The sequence below is a fragment of the Leptonychotes weddellii genome, chromosome 9, assembly GCF_054177405.1.
Source record: "Leptonychotes weddellii isolate Sample4059 chromosome 9, ASM5417740v2, whole genome shotgun sequence".
Taxonomy (NCBI): domain Eukaryota; kingdom Metazoa; phylum Chordata; class Mammalia; order Carnivora; family Phocidae; genus Leptonychotes; species Leptonychotes weddellii.
In genome coordinates this window covers 29,801,029-29,817,339 of record NC_138377.1, presented here as the reverse complement: position 1 = coordinate 29,817,339, position 16,311 = coordinate 29,801,029, and the positions used below count along the sequence as shown (strand labels likewise).

At 44.7% G+C, this 16,311-nt stretch overlaps 3 protein-coding genes across 6 annotated transcripts in view; 2 read left to right on the top strand and 1 right to left on the bottom strand.

Annotated features, from left to right (window-relative positions):
- LOC115942756 (uncharacterized) overlaps positions 1 to 3,235 on the top strand; it is a 300,514-nt gene extending 297,279 nt beyond the window's left edge. Inside the window, exon 5 of one of the 2 annotated variants that reach the window (XM_081829437.1) lies at positions 3,103 to 3,235. The gene's annotated coding sequence lies outside the window, so the exon portion shown is untranslated. The remainder of the gene's footprint in view (positions 1 to 3,102) is intronic. The other variant, XM_081829440.1, reaches the window with a different exon arrangement.
- Positions 1 to 16,311, top strand: part of RAD51B (RAD51 paralog B) — a 780,046-nt gene that overhangs the window by 158,100 nt on the left and 605,635 nt on the right. The window lies entirely within an intron of this gene.
- The window catches only part of ZFYVE26 (zinc finger FYVE-type containing 26), a 72,347-nt gene that overhangs the window by 14,666 nt on the left and 41,370 nt on the right, over positions 1 to 16,311 (bottom strand). For all 3 annotated transcript variants that reach the window (XM_081829414.1, XM_081829413.1, XM_081829415.1), the window contains exons 29-38: positions 15,980 to 16,116; positions 14,057 to 14,088; positions 13,264 to 13,400; positions 11,941 to 12,161; positions 7,956 to 8,103; positions 7,486 to 7,695; positions 6,783 to 7,001; positions 2,276 to 2,473; positions 1,373 to 1,572; positions 183 to 324 (exon numbers count right to left, since the gene is read on the bottom strand). In XM_081829414.1, the coding sequence (XP_081685540.1) occupies positions 183 to 324; positions 1,373 to 1,572; positions 2,276 to 2,473; positions 6,783 to 7,001; positions 7,486 to 7,695; positions 7,956 to 8,103; positions 11,941 to 12,161; positions 13,264 to 13,400; positions 14,057 to 14,088; positions 15,980 to 16,116 (1,644 nt within the window). The remainder of the gene's footprint in view (positions 1 to 182; positions 325 to 1,372; positions 1,573 to 2,275; positions 2,474 to 6,782; positions 7,002 to 7,485; positions 7,696 to 7,955; positions 8,104 to 11,940; positions 12,162 to 13,263; positions 13,401 to 14,056; positions 14,089 to 15,979; positions 16,117 to 16,311) is intronic.

Below are 16,311 nucleotides of genomic sequence, written 5' to 3'. Positions count from 1 at the left end.
GCCAGGCACTAGGGATACAAGAGTAATCAAAATGGACTTGATCCCAGCCTTCTGTGGCTCACATTCTAGTGGGAAGACAGCCTTCAAACGAACAACTGAAATACTAACTAGACGATAACAATTGTGGTAAACTTCTGAAAGATAAGAACAGTCTGTCAGAGGTCTGAAACATTCGAATGTACCTTGCAGGCAACATCCATTTTCATGTGGTTATTTCCAAAGAGAGTTGGCAGAGGCAAGGTGGTGATCTGCGAGGTCCCAGCACTTTCACACCGATGTAAGAACCTGGTCACTTCCATCTGCAGCTGAAGTGTATTCATGTGCCTATGATGACAGGAGACGCACAGTCAAGCCTCATGAGGGGCTTCAGGAGTGACTAGAGCCGGGGGACTGAGACACCATGAGAAGATGGCATTGGAAAAGGCAAAAGAAATGATATGGTGGAAGAAGAGATCCAAAATACTCTCCGAGCAGTTACAACAAGACACAAAGGGTGGTCTGGTGCCCTGGACAGAGGTGCCTCCGAGGGGCCAGAGGCTCCGTGGGACCAGAGAGAGTCCAGGCCCCGAATCAGGAAGTGTTTATGTAGCACCTACGTGCTTCAGACAACAACAGAGGTCAAGAGGGACACAAACCCTGCCCTCACAGAGTTCACAGGCTAGAGGAGAGATGAATAATGAACGAACACATAAAATATTTAGCGACTGGGCCTACAAAGGCAATAAAGGCGGGGTGCAGCATTTACTTTAGATGCTGTGTTGTAAGCAGAGGGAGTGAATGGATAAGCCAGCCTAAAGACTGAGAGGAGGGAAGGGCTTGGTGTGTGGAGGAGCCCCCAGGATGCCAGCATGACCGCTGCTCAGCAAGGGAGAAGGGAGGAGCGTGAAAGGAAGATGGAGATGGGGGCAGGCCAACATCTCGCAGGACCTCTTTTGCCTGCTTACTGGAAGGGGTCTGATCCTAATACATCCCCCGCTCTCTTCTACGAGCTCCTCTGTAGGTTCTCCAGGCTTGTACTGGCCACTGTCACTCAGGAATGATTCCCTTTATTTATTTATTTTTAAAGACTTTACTTATTTATTTGAGAGAGAGACAGAGAGAGAGCGCGCACACACACAGGGAGAGGGAGAAGCAAACTCCCCTCGGAGCACAGAGCCCAATGCGGGGCTTGATCCCAGGACCCTGGGATCACGACCTGAGCCGAAGGTAGATGCTTAACGACTGAGCCACCCAGGTGCCCCAGGAATGATTCCCTTTAGATGTGTGGTTCTCTTTCAAGGGTTCAGGAATGGACAAGAGTGGCTTCATCACCAACAGACACCCCATTCCAGCCCTTCTGCCCACTCTAACTGTTCCTTGAGCCTCGGGCTACCTTGATACATCAGCTGCAGTCATCTTCTTTTGGAAGAAGGTGGTTTTCTTCCTTCGGTTGCTGCGGGAGGTATCTTGGAGGTAGATCTTCAGGTGGTCCTTGGCCTTAAGCAGCCACGAGAGCTTCTCTCCCAGTTCCGTGTAAGTCTTCGCTTTGTGACTGAAGAACCGGATACAGGTCATGGCGGCCCGGACTTGGTCCTAGAAGAGGAAAATGAACATGCAGGTCAAATGAGATCAGGGATACTGGAGGGTATGGTGTAAGGAGAATTCTGACCTGATTTCCACCCATGAAACCTGGTTGCCAGCACCCACTTCTGTCACCAGCTGCACAGCTATTTTGTATCAGTTACTCCTAAGCCCAAGGGATCCTAAAGCAAAAAACTGACTGGCTGAGCTCCCGGGAAGGGCTTTATTCCACCACAGAAGAGATCTTCAAAAAGGATACTTCTGATTCTCCATTCAGCTTGGCTTCGCTCTCACTTTGGCTTTGAGTGGTTCAATTTCTCTGTGATTTAGTGTTTGCAACCCTCGGACAGATTGGGAGACATTCATTCCCTCTCCTTCATACATCTTCTCTAAAAACACTTCTCCATCATTCCTTATGAATTCTGCATTCATGCCTCATGCTTATCTTAAAATTGCCACAGACCTCTTTTTCACCTTCATGTTCCTTGAATTCTGAAGAATGCTATTATTGACAAGGTTAAGGTTTGCCTCTTTGGGATGGGGATGGAAATCCTAATGTTATTCAACAATGCTAGAGAGCCACATGGATTTGCTCTAGGGTTGGTCTAAGAGTGAGGCCAGGGACCCAATGATAGTCTTGTTCCCTCATCTTGCATAGTCTCCCCGCATGGCAGGGTGTCATCAACAGAGGTAGAGAGCAGGAAGGGGCTATTACCTTCATAAACTGCTGCAGCTCGTATAGAATGTGGTAGTAGTTCTTCTTCTGTAAATGTTGGCAGGCAGCTATCAAATACTTTCCCCAGCTCTCTAAGGTTGGATCAATGGACTCTAGCAAGTTCTCCAAAGTGTGTAGCTTCCCACTTTTATAGCTTGGCTGGAAAATGCCTTCTATGAAGACTTCTGGAGGACTCTCCTAGAACAGGGCAAGGCAAAAAGTCAAGTCTTTAGCCTGCTTCTGGCACCATCTGGGACCCACCTAGATTTCCTTCTACTCTCACACCTTAGGCTTCCTTCTATAGTGGTGTTTCTTAGCTTCTTAGCTTTTCATATGTTACAGATATGAGAGAATCCCACTTTAGTGGCTGCTCCACTTCTCTCCTTTGCTGAGTAAAAAGTCTCCTTGACCAAGTCATCTACACTCCCCATCTCTGATTTCTCTTCTGTAATTGTCTTTTAAACCCATTCTTATCTAGTTTTTGCACCCACCACTCCACTGAAACTGCCCCTTACGTCACCAATGACCTCTAAATTGTTACATCTAAAAATCTGTCTTGTTTTCCACCTGAACTATCAAGAGCTTTTGCTACAGCTGATGGCTTCCTCCTCCTTGAAAAATTTTATTTGGCTTCTAGGACACCACCCTTTCTAGGTTTTCTTTCTACTTCTCCAGCTACTCCTTCTCAATCTTCTTTGCTGATTCCTCCTAATTTCCTCAGGGCTTAGGAGGAACCTGTTCTCTTTTCTTTCTATACTCACTCTTTTGGTGATTTAATATAATCTCATGGCTTTTTTTTTTAAAGATTTTATTTATTTATTTGACAGAGAGATAGAGAGCACAAGTAGGCAGAGTGGCAGGCAGAGGGAGAGGGAGAAGCAGACTCCCTGCTGAGCAGGGAGCCCGATGAGGGGCTCAATCCCAGGACCCTGGGATCATGACCTGAGCCGAAGGCAGACGTTTAATCGATTGAGCCACCCAGGCGCCCCATAATCTCATGGCTTTAAATCTGTTTGCTGATTATGCCTAGATCCCTGTTTCCACCTTGTTCATTCCTCCTGAATTCCAGAAGTAAATATCCAACTTATATCCAACTGCCTACTCAAAATGTCCTGTTGGGTGTCTACTACACTTAATACACCTAAAACTACACTCCTGGTTGTTTCTTCCAAACCTCTTCTTTCTGTAGTCTTTCCTTTCTCAGACGGCAATTTTGTTTTTCTAGTTGCTCAGGTCAAAAACTGAAGTCAAATCCATCCCCCCCCGCCTCAGCACCCAATATTAAATTCATTAGCAAATTCTGCTGGCTCTACCATCAACATACACACAGCATCTGCATCTATCTGGCCACTTCTCACCACCTCAATGCCCAGCCCTGGCCAAGTCATCGTTACCACTTGCCTGAATTATTGCAGTAGCTTCCTCCCTCATCTACTACCTTCTGTCCTGCCTCTTTTTTGTCTAATGCCAACCAATCAACCTGAGTGATTTTGGTAAAACGTAAGTCACATCACGTTATTCCTCTGCTCAAAATCTTCCAGTGGTTTTCCTCACTCAGCATAAAGTCCAAGCCCTCACAACGTCCACAAGGCCCTATATGACCCTCGTATGATCGGGCCCGTTACCTTTCTGACCTTATCTGCTCCTACGCTTTTCCCAGCTTTCTCTGCTCAAGTCACCTTGGCCCTTGCCCTTGCTACTCCCTTCGCCTGGACTGTGCTTCCTCCATAATCTGCCTGGCTCACTCCCCACCTCCTTTAGGTCTTTACTGAGTGTCCCCTTCCCTGGGCATCCGTTCTAAAACTGCCCAATCCATCCCTGCCCTCTCCCCTGCTTTATTTTTCTTATTACTCATCATCTATACTACAGATATTATTTACCTTGTTTACTGTCTGTCTCCCTGCTATAATGTAAGTTTTATGAGAGCAGATATTTTTGTCTATTTTTTTTTCATAGTGCCCAGAGCAGTCCTTGGCTTTTTAATAAGTATTTCTTAGATAAACGAGTAAGTGATAAACATTATAGACCAACTCCTCAGGAAGGTGCACACACACACTAATCACCTCCCTTCTGAAGCTCATCTGTGGTTCAGAGATGCTGTATCATAAACCCGAATTCTGGGGTGCCTGGGTGGCTCAGTCATTGAGCGTCTGCCCTCGGCTCAGGTCATGATCCTAGGGTCCTGGGATCAAGCCCCACATTGGGCTCCCTGCTCAGTGGGAAGCCTGCTTCTCCCTCTCCCACTCCTCCTGCTTGTATTCCCTCTCTGTCTCTGTCAAATAAATAAATAAAAATCTTAAAAAAACAAAACCCAAAACCCCGAATTCCATAGTCATAGAAAAAAAAAATCACCTGGGCATTTAGATTTTGGACTATGAATAACTAATGGAGGGTAAAGAATGGCCATAAACTCATGTTAGTATACCCATGTTGGCCTTGTAGCACTGGGTACGGGCTGTTTAGAACTGGAGTTCTGAGTTTTCACAACATCCACAGTGGGTGAGGACTCCTTTCCTGATTCTGGATGTTCCTAACTCAGAAACCCAGACCTAATCTAAAAGTTTTAGGACAGATTTTAAAAGGCAGGGGAATCAGCTGCATAGGAAGGTGATATTTCTCAGAAGAGCAATACGTTAAAAACTTCCATTTCATCTATTTACCTACTCATTCATTCATAACTGGCTCTAGGTCTGGCATCGGAAGACACAGAGAAGTAAAATATGGTCCAGAAAGGGTGACAAGGTTGTAAACAAACAGTTGCAATGCATAGGATAAATGCAGTAACAGAGCTGTATTCTAGATACAGTGGTGTATACAGGAAGAGGTGCCTAATGTTGCTTGTGCATTCTATGAATGCTCAACAGAGAGGGTTTGAAAGGATAAACGGGAGTTTTCCAAGAAAACGAAGAGGGGCAGGGTATTCTAGGTTACGGGGGACAGCACATGCAGGTTCATGGAGGTCAGAAAGGGCAAGGTACAATCAGGAAAATTTAAATAATTTGGTAAGTCTGGAATGTAGGGCATATATAGGCCTTGCAGTGAAAATAAATGGGAGAAATAAGGGGGCCTGATCTTGGTGGGTCCTGTATGCATGCTAAGGAATTTGGACTTCACCTTGTGGCCACGGGGATCTCCTGAGGGTCTTTCAGAGAGGAGGATAACATGAACTATGAATAACACAAATAACACGTATTATGTTTTAGAAAGCTCACTCTGGGGCAGTGTGACAGGTAAAAGGGGTGAAAAGGGCAGGGAATGAAGCTAGCAAAAGAACACCTTCCAGGCTCTAGCCATTCAGTTGGAGTTTTCACAATGTGCTTTTCTGTTGTTCCCCACCTGCTTGAGAATTAAGGTATTTCAGTTCAAGGGTTACCGTGATTATAGGAGATAAAAAGAAGGCTTCCTTCCTCGATCTGACAAATGTAAAGCAGGGTAATGTTGTTGTCAGCTTCTACCAAGATAAGTAAGTAAGCTGCTTAACTCTCTGGACTAGTCAACAGTTAGAAGAAACAGAACTGGTTGATTTCCACTCTCAATCTGTGCTTGGGAGAAGCAGCTTTACCCTAAAACTCATTTAGAAACTGAGGAAAAGGAAAAAATTAGCAGTTAAACCCTAAGTAAAATAACTCTTACTTTATTTTTGGAACCCGGTTAGTAGTTACCCTGTAGGGGCATGGTTACCATGACTGTGAACAGTTGACTTCACTTGGAGTAATCCTAGAAGATATGTCCATTTGTAAACTTTCATTGGCTGCCATTTTGAATTAGGACAGCAGATTGAAATTAAAGTATTGAACTCCTTTAATTTCCTATGAAATTTGGTAAAGATCCGCCAATTCCTCAGAAAGTATTCATGGAGAACATTCTGATAAAAAAAATGAATGCCAAAGGGTCATGGTGAAACAGAATCCTGATTTTGCTTAACAATGGCTCCAAAGAATGCACTTCAGAGGTGCCTCTGCCCCCTTGGGAGGAGGACAGAGGAGGTCAGAGAGAAAAAAGGTGAGCACACTCTCCTTCCATTAGGTATCTGGGGCCCAAATAGAGGATCATGGGTGTTTCCTGGCCCTTGTAACAACTCTGGGTGGATTAGCAGCTAAGTCGCAGTGGGACACAGTCCCAGGGCAGGGGGGGAGGTGTGTAGAAACCGAGAGGTAAAGCAATTTGGTCAAGGTCACACCATTTATACCAACCATCTAATTCCAGAGACCATGCTCTCAACTACGATTTGATTCTGCTTTATGTTTTGGGAGAAGGGATGAAATTTGTCATCGCCAATCAGAAGGGCAATCTGGATCCAGGTTAAGACTTATTGCCCATATATCAAATCATAATTTGGATGGATAGAATTTTCCATTTTGACCTGACTCTGCCAGAGATGATCTCATAGCTCAACACTGTGTCAAGTTTCAGGGGGTTTACCAACCCCCCTTTCCCCCACGGCCCTTAAAGCTAAGTGGGCCAGCCGAAGGTCCTGCACTTTGAGAGGTAGGTCTGTGTGTCCCACCTTGTTGAGGAGGTGGAGCAAGGCTTCTCGCAGGCAGCTGTGCCTCATGTAGAAGCTGATGATGGCCAGGTTGGTGCTATAGTTATGCAGGTAGAAGAGGCATTCTTGGTAGGAGGTGTTGTTCATGATCCTCCCTTCAGGAATCACCTCCAGGGAGAGGCTCTGGGTTCGAAGGGTAGCTTCCAGTTCTTTCAAGGTAGCAAAGTAATCATCATCTTGCTGACAGGAGAGTGCAAAAGAAAAAGAAAACTCAGTAAATTCTCAGCAGCCTCTGAAAATATTGCTTTCAAAGAATATTTATGGATGTGGAAGTAGCCTCACAATATAGTTTGAAGGGCAGAAAAACAGGCAGGATACAAAATTCTCCATATTATAATACTGTTTCATTCAAAAACATAACACAGAAAATTCACCAAAATCTGAACACCACTTAAGTCTGGATATGGGATTAAATGTCATTTTTATCATTTTAAAAATACTTTTCCATCTTTGTTTTTTTTTTTAAATTGACTTTGTATTACTTATCTAACCATATATGGTTACTAGCTAATTATGTATAATGGAATGAGCGAAATCTAAACCTGGAAGCTCTGAGCCAGGACTGCCACTATACGCTGAGTGGAAGCTGATCCTTTTCCCAGGTCATTACTGCTCCTGGGCCGCCTTCCTCCCTGAACTGAGCCTCCCCCTGCTATGTTCTTACCAAGGATAGGAGTGGCCTCACTGTGGACTCCAGGTATTCAACCACATCCTGTACCAGTCTTGAGCCATGACTCAGCTGATTGAGGTCAAAAGGAGGCTTCAGACAGCGACTAAACTTCTCCCGTGCAGCAGTGAGGTTCCCAGCCTTGAGGCAGGCCATGCCCCAAGCGTGCCACGCTCCAGTGGGATCGAGGCCAGTCTTTGTGGAGATCTGGAAGAAAAACTGCTCCTTTTAGTGAGAAGTACCTAAATCCAGGCCTGAAAGTCCCAAAGACCTGTTCTTTCCCATTATTGCCAATCATCTTCCTTCCCCATCACCTCACCTACCATTACCGCCAACTGGCAAACTTGTCATGCCCTCGCTACTTCCCCATGGCTGAAGGCAACTGAGAGATGACAACAGCCTTTTGCAAGGGTAGGCAAAGGCAACTCACTACAGTTGGGCACAAGTAAGCTTTGTCTTCGTCTTACCTCAACACCCAGTTGGTAGTACTCAGCTTCCAAAAGCTGGTTCCTTAGCCTGGTTACTGCAGCCGGCTGCAGGATCTGGTCCAGAGGTGGCACGTGGCGATAAGAAGCAGCAACTAAGATATTCAGCACATCCACCTTGCTGATGTAGCTACAGGGAGGGAAGGGGCAAGGCAATGAGGCGCCACAGAATCTTACTAAAAATAGTTGCTGCTTACAAGTTTTCTTTTTCTTTTTCTTTTTTTTAGATTTAATTAAATTAATTTATTTATTTGAAGAGAGCGAGCGAGAGCGGGAGGAAGAGCGCAAGCAGGGGGTGCAGCAGGCAGAGGCAGGGAGCCCGATGCGGGGCTTGCTTCAAGCTTGAGCCACCCAGGCGTCCCTGCTTACAAGTTTTCTATTTCAATTCCAATGTGAAATGTGAAAATGAGAGTTGAGGGGTACATAAACACTGTGAGAGAAGGCTCTGGAGTCAGACTCTAAATTCAACTCCATCACTCAGCAGCTCTATGACCCTAGGCAAGTTAGTTAACTTCTCTGCCTCAATTTACTCATCTGCAAAATGGATATAGTAACAGAATTTTAAGGATAAAATGAAACAGCTCAAGTATCGTTCCAATTTTAGTATATGTGCTGCCGAAGCGAGCACGAAACAGCTCAAGTAAAAGGCCTTAGGATTAAGTCTAGAATTTTGTAGGTACTCATTAAATGTTAGATATTAATACTCAAGGTAGGGATGCTCACAATTACTTGTTTTTTGGTTCTTTAGAACCCTGTTTGCTTGGGAGAGAGTACATGGCCTATACTCCTAGCCAGTAAAGAGGTCACATCACTACCACTGCCTGGGGATGCTGCTGGGCAATCACTTGGATTCTAGTCTCCTGGACTTGACATTGACTCCCTGTGCTAAGAATAGGTCCTTGCTACAGCCCACTAGCACTGCCACCTATGATCTTACTCCTGACACATGGTGATTGCAAAAATCTTACAGCAACAGAGAGCCCAGAGAACTGGGTCACTCTCTCCAGTGCTGCCTGAAACAGTCCTACACTCAAAGTTCTTGAATATAATTATATATATTACACAATATATATTACATAGTAAATACATTATGCAATATATGTTATATTCTAGTCAAAAAACCTGTGGATTCTGACTTATCTGCTGATTTCCCTGGAAAGGGATTTAGTACATCAGTCATTTTCAACTTAGTGGGAATGGGGTAAGGGAGAGTACACATTGTAAAAGCAAATTTGGTATCACAATGTATTATACATTTTTTTAAGAAGATTTTATTTATTTATTTGACAGAGAGAGACACAGCGAGAGAGGGAACACAAGCAGGGTGAGTGGGAGAGGGAGAAGCAGGCTTCCCACTGAGCATGGAGCCTGATGTGGGGCTCGATCCCAGGACCCTGGGATCATGACCTGAGCTGAAGGCAGGTGCTTAACGACTTGAGCCACCCAGGCGCCCCTGTATTATACATTTTTTTTTTTATAAAGATTTTATTTATTTATTTGTCAGAGAAAGAGACAGAACACAAGCAGGGGGAGAGGCAGGCAGAGGGAGAAGCAGGCTCCCTGCTGAGCAAGGAGCCCGATGTGGGACCCGATCCCAGAACCCTGGGATCATGACCTGAGCCGAAGGCAGCCGCTTAACCAACTGAGCCACCCAGGCGTCCCTGTATTATACATTTTTTTTTTTTTTTAAAGATTTTATTTACTTATTCATGAGAGAGAGAGAGAGAGAGAGGCAGAGGGAGAAGCAGACTTCCCGCAGAGCGGGGAGCCCGATGCGGGACTCGATCCCAGGACTCCGGGATCATGACCTGAGCCGAAGGCAGACGCTTAACCATCTGAGCCACCCAGGCGCCCGCCCTGTATTATACATTTTTAATAGGTAATGTGAGTTCTGTTTTTAAACATTTATTTGTTTATTTATATGTCTACTGGAAGGAAGTAAGAGTTAAAAACAGTGAAAAAATACTCTGCAAATCACACGAGAGATGAATCCACCACCATCAGCAAACCTGCACAAAAGAAGTAATCCTCTAGAATGGGTGTGTGAATCCAGAATTGGGGAAAAAGAATGTGTAATTCGAAACCATTGCTGTACACTGTCAAGAGAAGTGCACAGCATCTGGGGGTGAGAATCCTTACAAAGTAAGCACTTTCTTAATTTCTGTTGTCCAACAGTCTAGAGTGGATATTTCGTCCATTTATATTTGATTTTGAAAGAAGTATAAGATTTGATGTTAAATTTGTTTTGTTCCCCAATCTGAATACTTTTTTCTTTTAATAAGATTTAATCTCATTTACATTATTAATATTTGAAATATATTTAAATATATTTTAATTTTTGCCTTAAACTCTACTTTTTGCTATATGGAGTGGTTTTTGTTCTTTTCCCCTCTTCTCCATTTCTGGTAAATTGGTAGATTTTTGGTTCTCTTCACAGGTATTTTAAAAAACCTTACTTGGGGTGTCAGGTGGCTCAGTAGGTTAATCGTCTGCCTTCAGCTCAGGTCATGATCCCAGGGTCCTGGGATGGGGCCCCAGGTTGGGCTCTCTGCTCAGCTGGGACTGCTTCTCCCTCTTCCTCTGTGTGCTCTTAATTTCTCTCTCTCAATAAATAAAATCTTTAAAAAAAATTTAGGGGCGCCTGGGTGGCTCAGTCATTAAGCGTCTGCCTTCGGCTCAGGTTATGATCCCAGGGTCCTGGGATCGAGCCCCACATCGGGCTCCCTGCTCAGCGGGAAGCCTGCTTCTCCCTCTCCCACCCCTCCTGCTTCTGTTCCCTCTCTCACTGTGTCTCTGTCAAATAAATAAAATCTTAAAAAATAAAAAAATAAAAACAATGTTTTAAAAAGTGAAAAACTTTTAACATACACCCATTTCTTCATTTATTAACTTGAAAAATGATGTAGAATCTATTGTCTCTTGATAAGAGAGAGTGAAATTAACTCCTTTATACTTCCTTCCATTTTCTGTCCCACCTCCTCCTGCCTTTCTCAATCTTCCGGTTTTGTTAATGAAAATAATAAAACTAGCATTTCTGGAGTATAAAGGCTCAATTCTTAGCCCTTTACAGGGAGACTCTCATTTTATCCTAAGTGCCCTAGAAGTATTACTAACATCCCCATTTTACAGAGGAGGAAACTGAGGCCCAGGGCAGTTAACAGACTTGTCCAAGGTTACAGAGCTAGGAAGTACTGCAGATGAGATTCACTGCACTCGCTCTGCTGTCTTGGGAGTTGCAGGCAAATACTCTGAACAAGTGCCTGAGGCACTTATACTTCAAAGAAAATTATGCTCTCTGCTCCCAAATCTGGCTAGGACTGAGTGCTGAGAACATACAACATGAGTCACACATCTGGGTGGATAAGCTGGGAACTGGGAGTTTCAACTGTCAAGTTAATGATTGGAGGCAGAGCAGGTTGTACAGGGCTCTGGAGCCTAATGACACCTTTTCCACAGATACTTGTACTTTATGACTAGGATTCCTATCTGTGACACAGGGATAGACCAGTCCCCAGTGCGCTTCATAGATCTGTTACCTAGTACTTCTGAGGCCACACTCTGGATTTGGTCAAGACTGGGATAGAGTTCCAGCCAAGGCTAAGCACTGGACATTTAGGGAGGACACATTTTTCTTTAAAAGCCAGAAAGTTCCATAGAGACTAAAGATGCTCCCCTAAATTGATTTTAATTTCAAATTAACCAAAGTCTTGACTTTCCTTCTGACTGGGCAGAGCTAGAGAACGCTCTGCTTTGAGGATCTACCCAGGGAAAGAGGACACAGGCTGTCTAGAGGAAGACCACTTGTGATCCGGTAACAGCATTTCACTGTCATCAAACTGAGATGCACAACATTTTCAGTGCATCTTCCGAGAGAGGATGGTGATGTGAGAACTCATCGTGGGGCCAGGAGAAGAAGCCAGACAGAAATGATAACCATGTAAAAGAACCAAGACTCACTCCCATTTACCTGTCACAAAGAGCGAGGTCCTGGCTCCGGCCGGCTTTGACGAACATCATCTTAGCACTGAAGAGCAGCTGCTTCATGATGTCTGTGAGCAGCCCTGCATCCACCTCGGGATTGGTGAGGCCCTGGGACAGCCTGCAGCAGTGCTCGATCAGCTGGTGGCCACAGGCAATGCTGTCCCGGTGCAGGTTCAGGATGGCAATGCACAGGGAGGCGCTGGGGGACTAGCCAGGGCAGAAGAAGAGAGAAAAACACAGTGAGCTCAGGGACCAAAGCATTCTTCAAATGTCATTGGATGGCAGGAATTACTCTTCCCAGCTCACCAGGCTTGAAATATACTGGAGGAGGGAGCCAAACTTCCAGGGCAAAGCAGGAGTGAAACTAAACAGATTTCAGATGTTCTAAGTGGCACTGCTAGCTTCTGTCACGATACTGGGAAGAAGGCAGCTGTGTTCATGTGTTACCTACTTCTTGGGAATGTCCACATGTTTCCTTCCTTTTTCCCACTAGTGCAGGTCCTCCTTATTGCTGGTTGGACTGACAGTCCCCTTGCTGGAGAAGTCTCGGCTTCAAGCCTGGACACACTGCTGCTGAATTAATAGTCCAAAGCACACTCCAAAACCTTTCATGGTCCTTCATGCCGACCAAGTACACTTTTCCTACTGCAGAATTCAAGGCCTTGCCCATAAATTGCCCATTTCAATCCTACCTTTTACTACCTCTCTATGAACACCCTACGTTCCTTCAGATTAAACCATTTCCAGTCCCCTACTCATGCCCTGCAATTTTTAACACTGTGCCTTTGCTCAGATGTTCTGATTTTGTACTTTTTGTCCTTCTCCTACCCTCACTCTCCTTACACCCCCCTCCCCCCAAATTTCTGCTTGTCATACTCCTACCACTCTTCTAAGGATCATCTTAAATGCTACTTCTTCCATGAAGCCCTTCCTTTTTAATTTTCTTTTTATTATTTATTTATTTATTTTAGGGGAGGGGCAGGGAGAAAGGGAGAGAAAGAAATCTTAAGCAGGCTCCACACAGGGCATAGATGTCACAGCCCTAAGATCATGACCTGAGCCAAAACCAAGAGTTGGATGCTTAACTGACTGAGCTACCCAGGTGCCCCATGAAGCCTTTCCTGATCTGTCTCATACATTTCCAAGATGCTCTTCATTTTCTGCCTCATTTGGTTTACTGGTCTTAGCTCCTACATTATTACACTCTAAGCACGTGAAGGCCAGGCTGTGTTCAGCTATCTCTGCATTTCTTACCATAACTACACATTGTAAAGAGACTCAAAGGACCATCAAGTTTTATTGCTATTACCTGCTCATAGTAAAATTCACTCCGCACCAGCTCGTTTTCCTCCTCATTCAGATCCAAAATCCATTCCACCTCAGCTGCTTTGGGGACTCTCACCACGGCTGAGTATGGAGGACTTTCACTCTTGGAGCTGTCTGGTGCTGAGAAGAGAAGTGTCATTCATGTGTCAGTCACTGACCAGCAGTCCAGTGTAACCCCAGCCAGAAAACTGGCGTGAGCTGCACGCAGATACCTGCCTGTTCTCTCTCCTTGGTCCTTTTTATTTCCTTAAGATCTCATTAGGTACCTCAAACTTTCTTCCCCACGGAAGATCCGGGATGAGTGTTACAGTGTCATACAACCTCACTGCTTCACACAAGAAACTCTGAAATGTACACCCTTCTCAAATGGAGGGCTGACTCATTGGCTACCCTAAAAACTAACCTCTGTGGAAGGATATGAACCAAACTATTAATAGTGATTGCCTAGGGGGAAGGAGGGAGCATATGGAGGTAGGATGGTGGTGAAAGGGAATCTAGGAGAAAAAAAAGAAATAACCTACTCAAAGTCAGGGACCAAATTCTTTGGTTGCTGGCCTTCTGAATGCTGGAAGCTAATGGGCCAGTACGGTAGGTTAACAGGACAATAAACTTTAAGAGAAACAGCTTGATAGAAATGCCAAGAATTTTCTTTCTTCCTTGGCCAACAAGTTGGAATGAGTTGCTGTATTAAGGGTATCAGTTGCAGGTGAAACCCTGAAAGAAGAGCCAACTTGAACATATAAACAAAGAGACACAGGACTATGATTCCGCCTTACCTTCCGGTTGTCCTGGACTCTCCTCTGGCACACTGGAAACAGAGAAAGCAAAATGAAATGCCCGAATCTCTTCCTCTCCTCTTTGTTTCGCAGTTGGTATAAAGCACTGCCATATACATTGTTGCCCGAGTAAGATGTATCAGGGAAACAACCAAACTCTTTTCTGTCCCTCACCTGCCATAGCCAATCATTGACCATTTTCTGTCCGTCTCTTCAATACCTCTTGAAATGTCCCCATCTCTCTCTCCATCCCTGCCTCAGAGAGGACCCTCATCATTTATTGCTAGAGGCTTTGTAATGGCTTCCCAATTGGTATCCTTGTCTCTGTCAACCTACTCCCTCCTTTATAGCTACAGCAAGCTTGTAAAAATGCAAATCTGGTCATGTTATGCTTCTGCTTAAAATTGTTCCACAGCTTCTCAGGGTAGAAGTATTTCACATTTGCAGTTTCAGCAGATAAAGCCCTACGACCTAGCCTGGTTATCTCTTGTGAGCAACTCCTGCCATCCATGACCTGTGCTCAACTCATTAAAGTCCTCCCCACTCTGCCACTGGCTCTTGTCAAAGTCTATCACCTGCATGAGAAGCCTGCTGGTCAACCCCAGCCCATGCCGCCAAAGAGCAAGCTTCAAGCCTTTGGGCCCAAGTCCTCCTGGCTCACCTGTCAGGTTTTTAAGTCCAAGGTATGCCAGCTACTACCTCAGCCTATCCACCTACCTATTTACACTTCCTCAAAGCACCCACATATTCCCTGCCCCTACTTTTGCAGTTGCCACTCCCACTTCTGGGCATGCCTGTTTTGGCTTCTTTTCCTAACTTCTCATACTCTAATGCTCACACAAGTTGCCACACCTCTCAGAAAGCTTCTGACCATCAGGCTACGCTGTGTGGCTCCACCACTGCACTCATCCAATGAGTCTGTGGTCTGTTAATGGTCTCCCCACTAAAGTGGGGGCTCCTTGAGGAAGAAGTGATTATTTTTGAGTAATTGTTGAATGAAAGGATCTCCATCAATACTAACTGCTCATTTCCAATCTCAGCAATATGGTATATGGATATTTCTTCTGTCCCCTACCCCAAGGGAGGTAAGTGGTATGTCAGGATCACAGAAACTGCAATATAAGCATGGCATATCTTTCTTCCTAGGAGATCAGTAATCATCATGGTAAATAATGACAAAAAATGTTTATATTAAAACAAACTCAATAATGCTATTGAGCAGAACATAAAATCAATTTAAATCTGGAAGCAAAACATGAAGAATTCAAAGTAATTTGCTTTTGAGGAGTTGCTTTGGCTCATATTTCCAGATGGCCTAGGAGGCTTAGTCTCACCCTCCTTTGCTGCTAGAAGTAGTGAGAAAAATTGAGCAACACTAGGCCAACAAACAGTCTTAATCTGTCTTGCCAGAGGTATAAGCAGTCTCTGAAATTTGTTACTAGATAAACTGCATAGGAAGGTGTGGGGGCTCTTCTAGTTGTGGATAACAAGCCAGGATGACTAGCTAGATTAGAACTGATGCAAGCTGATGCTTGAACAGTCAGCAGGTGTGAACATAACCCTCTGAATCCAGCTGAGACCAATGGAAGCAGGAGTGGCTGAACAATTGGTGAGGTTGAACAATTGGTGAGGCAAACTAAGATTAATGGCCTTGGTCAGGAATCAAGTGTTCTGATTTCAGGGAGAACACTATGTAAGAACCTTGAGCTCTGCTTCCTTCCTCTCTTAGAAGTTTCTCTGACAAAGGTCAAACGTATTGCTGTAGAGTTAATGGCATTTTAGTGTGACTGTTAAATTAAAACTTGCTGCCACTGTTCCAGATTTGAGATGCTCTCCACAATGAGACTCCAAGAACCCCCGACCTCAGGGGAGGATGGGTGTGCAGAGGTCAGTGGAAGTAGCGGCCCCGCTACGGACACTCACTCTTTGTTGTAGTAACTATAGCACTGATCACACGCACGAGCAGGGCTCTCTCTGCAGCCTTCCACCACCATTTTCTTAGTGGAGCAGGCACTGCACACTAGCCGGCCACAGCGGCGACAATGATGACGCCTGTTGAACTGATGAGTGTCATTGGGAAGAGAAAAAGGAGCGAGAGAAGGTGAGATTGTAGGAATTGTGAGTCTACCTGTCAACCCACTTATCTTTGGTATTAGTCACCTGCAACTTACTAAGAATACCAGGTGTTTGGGCTTCTACTGAGAAAGAACACCTAGTCCTTGCCTTGAAGAAGCTGACATTTAAAGGTACATCTC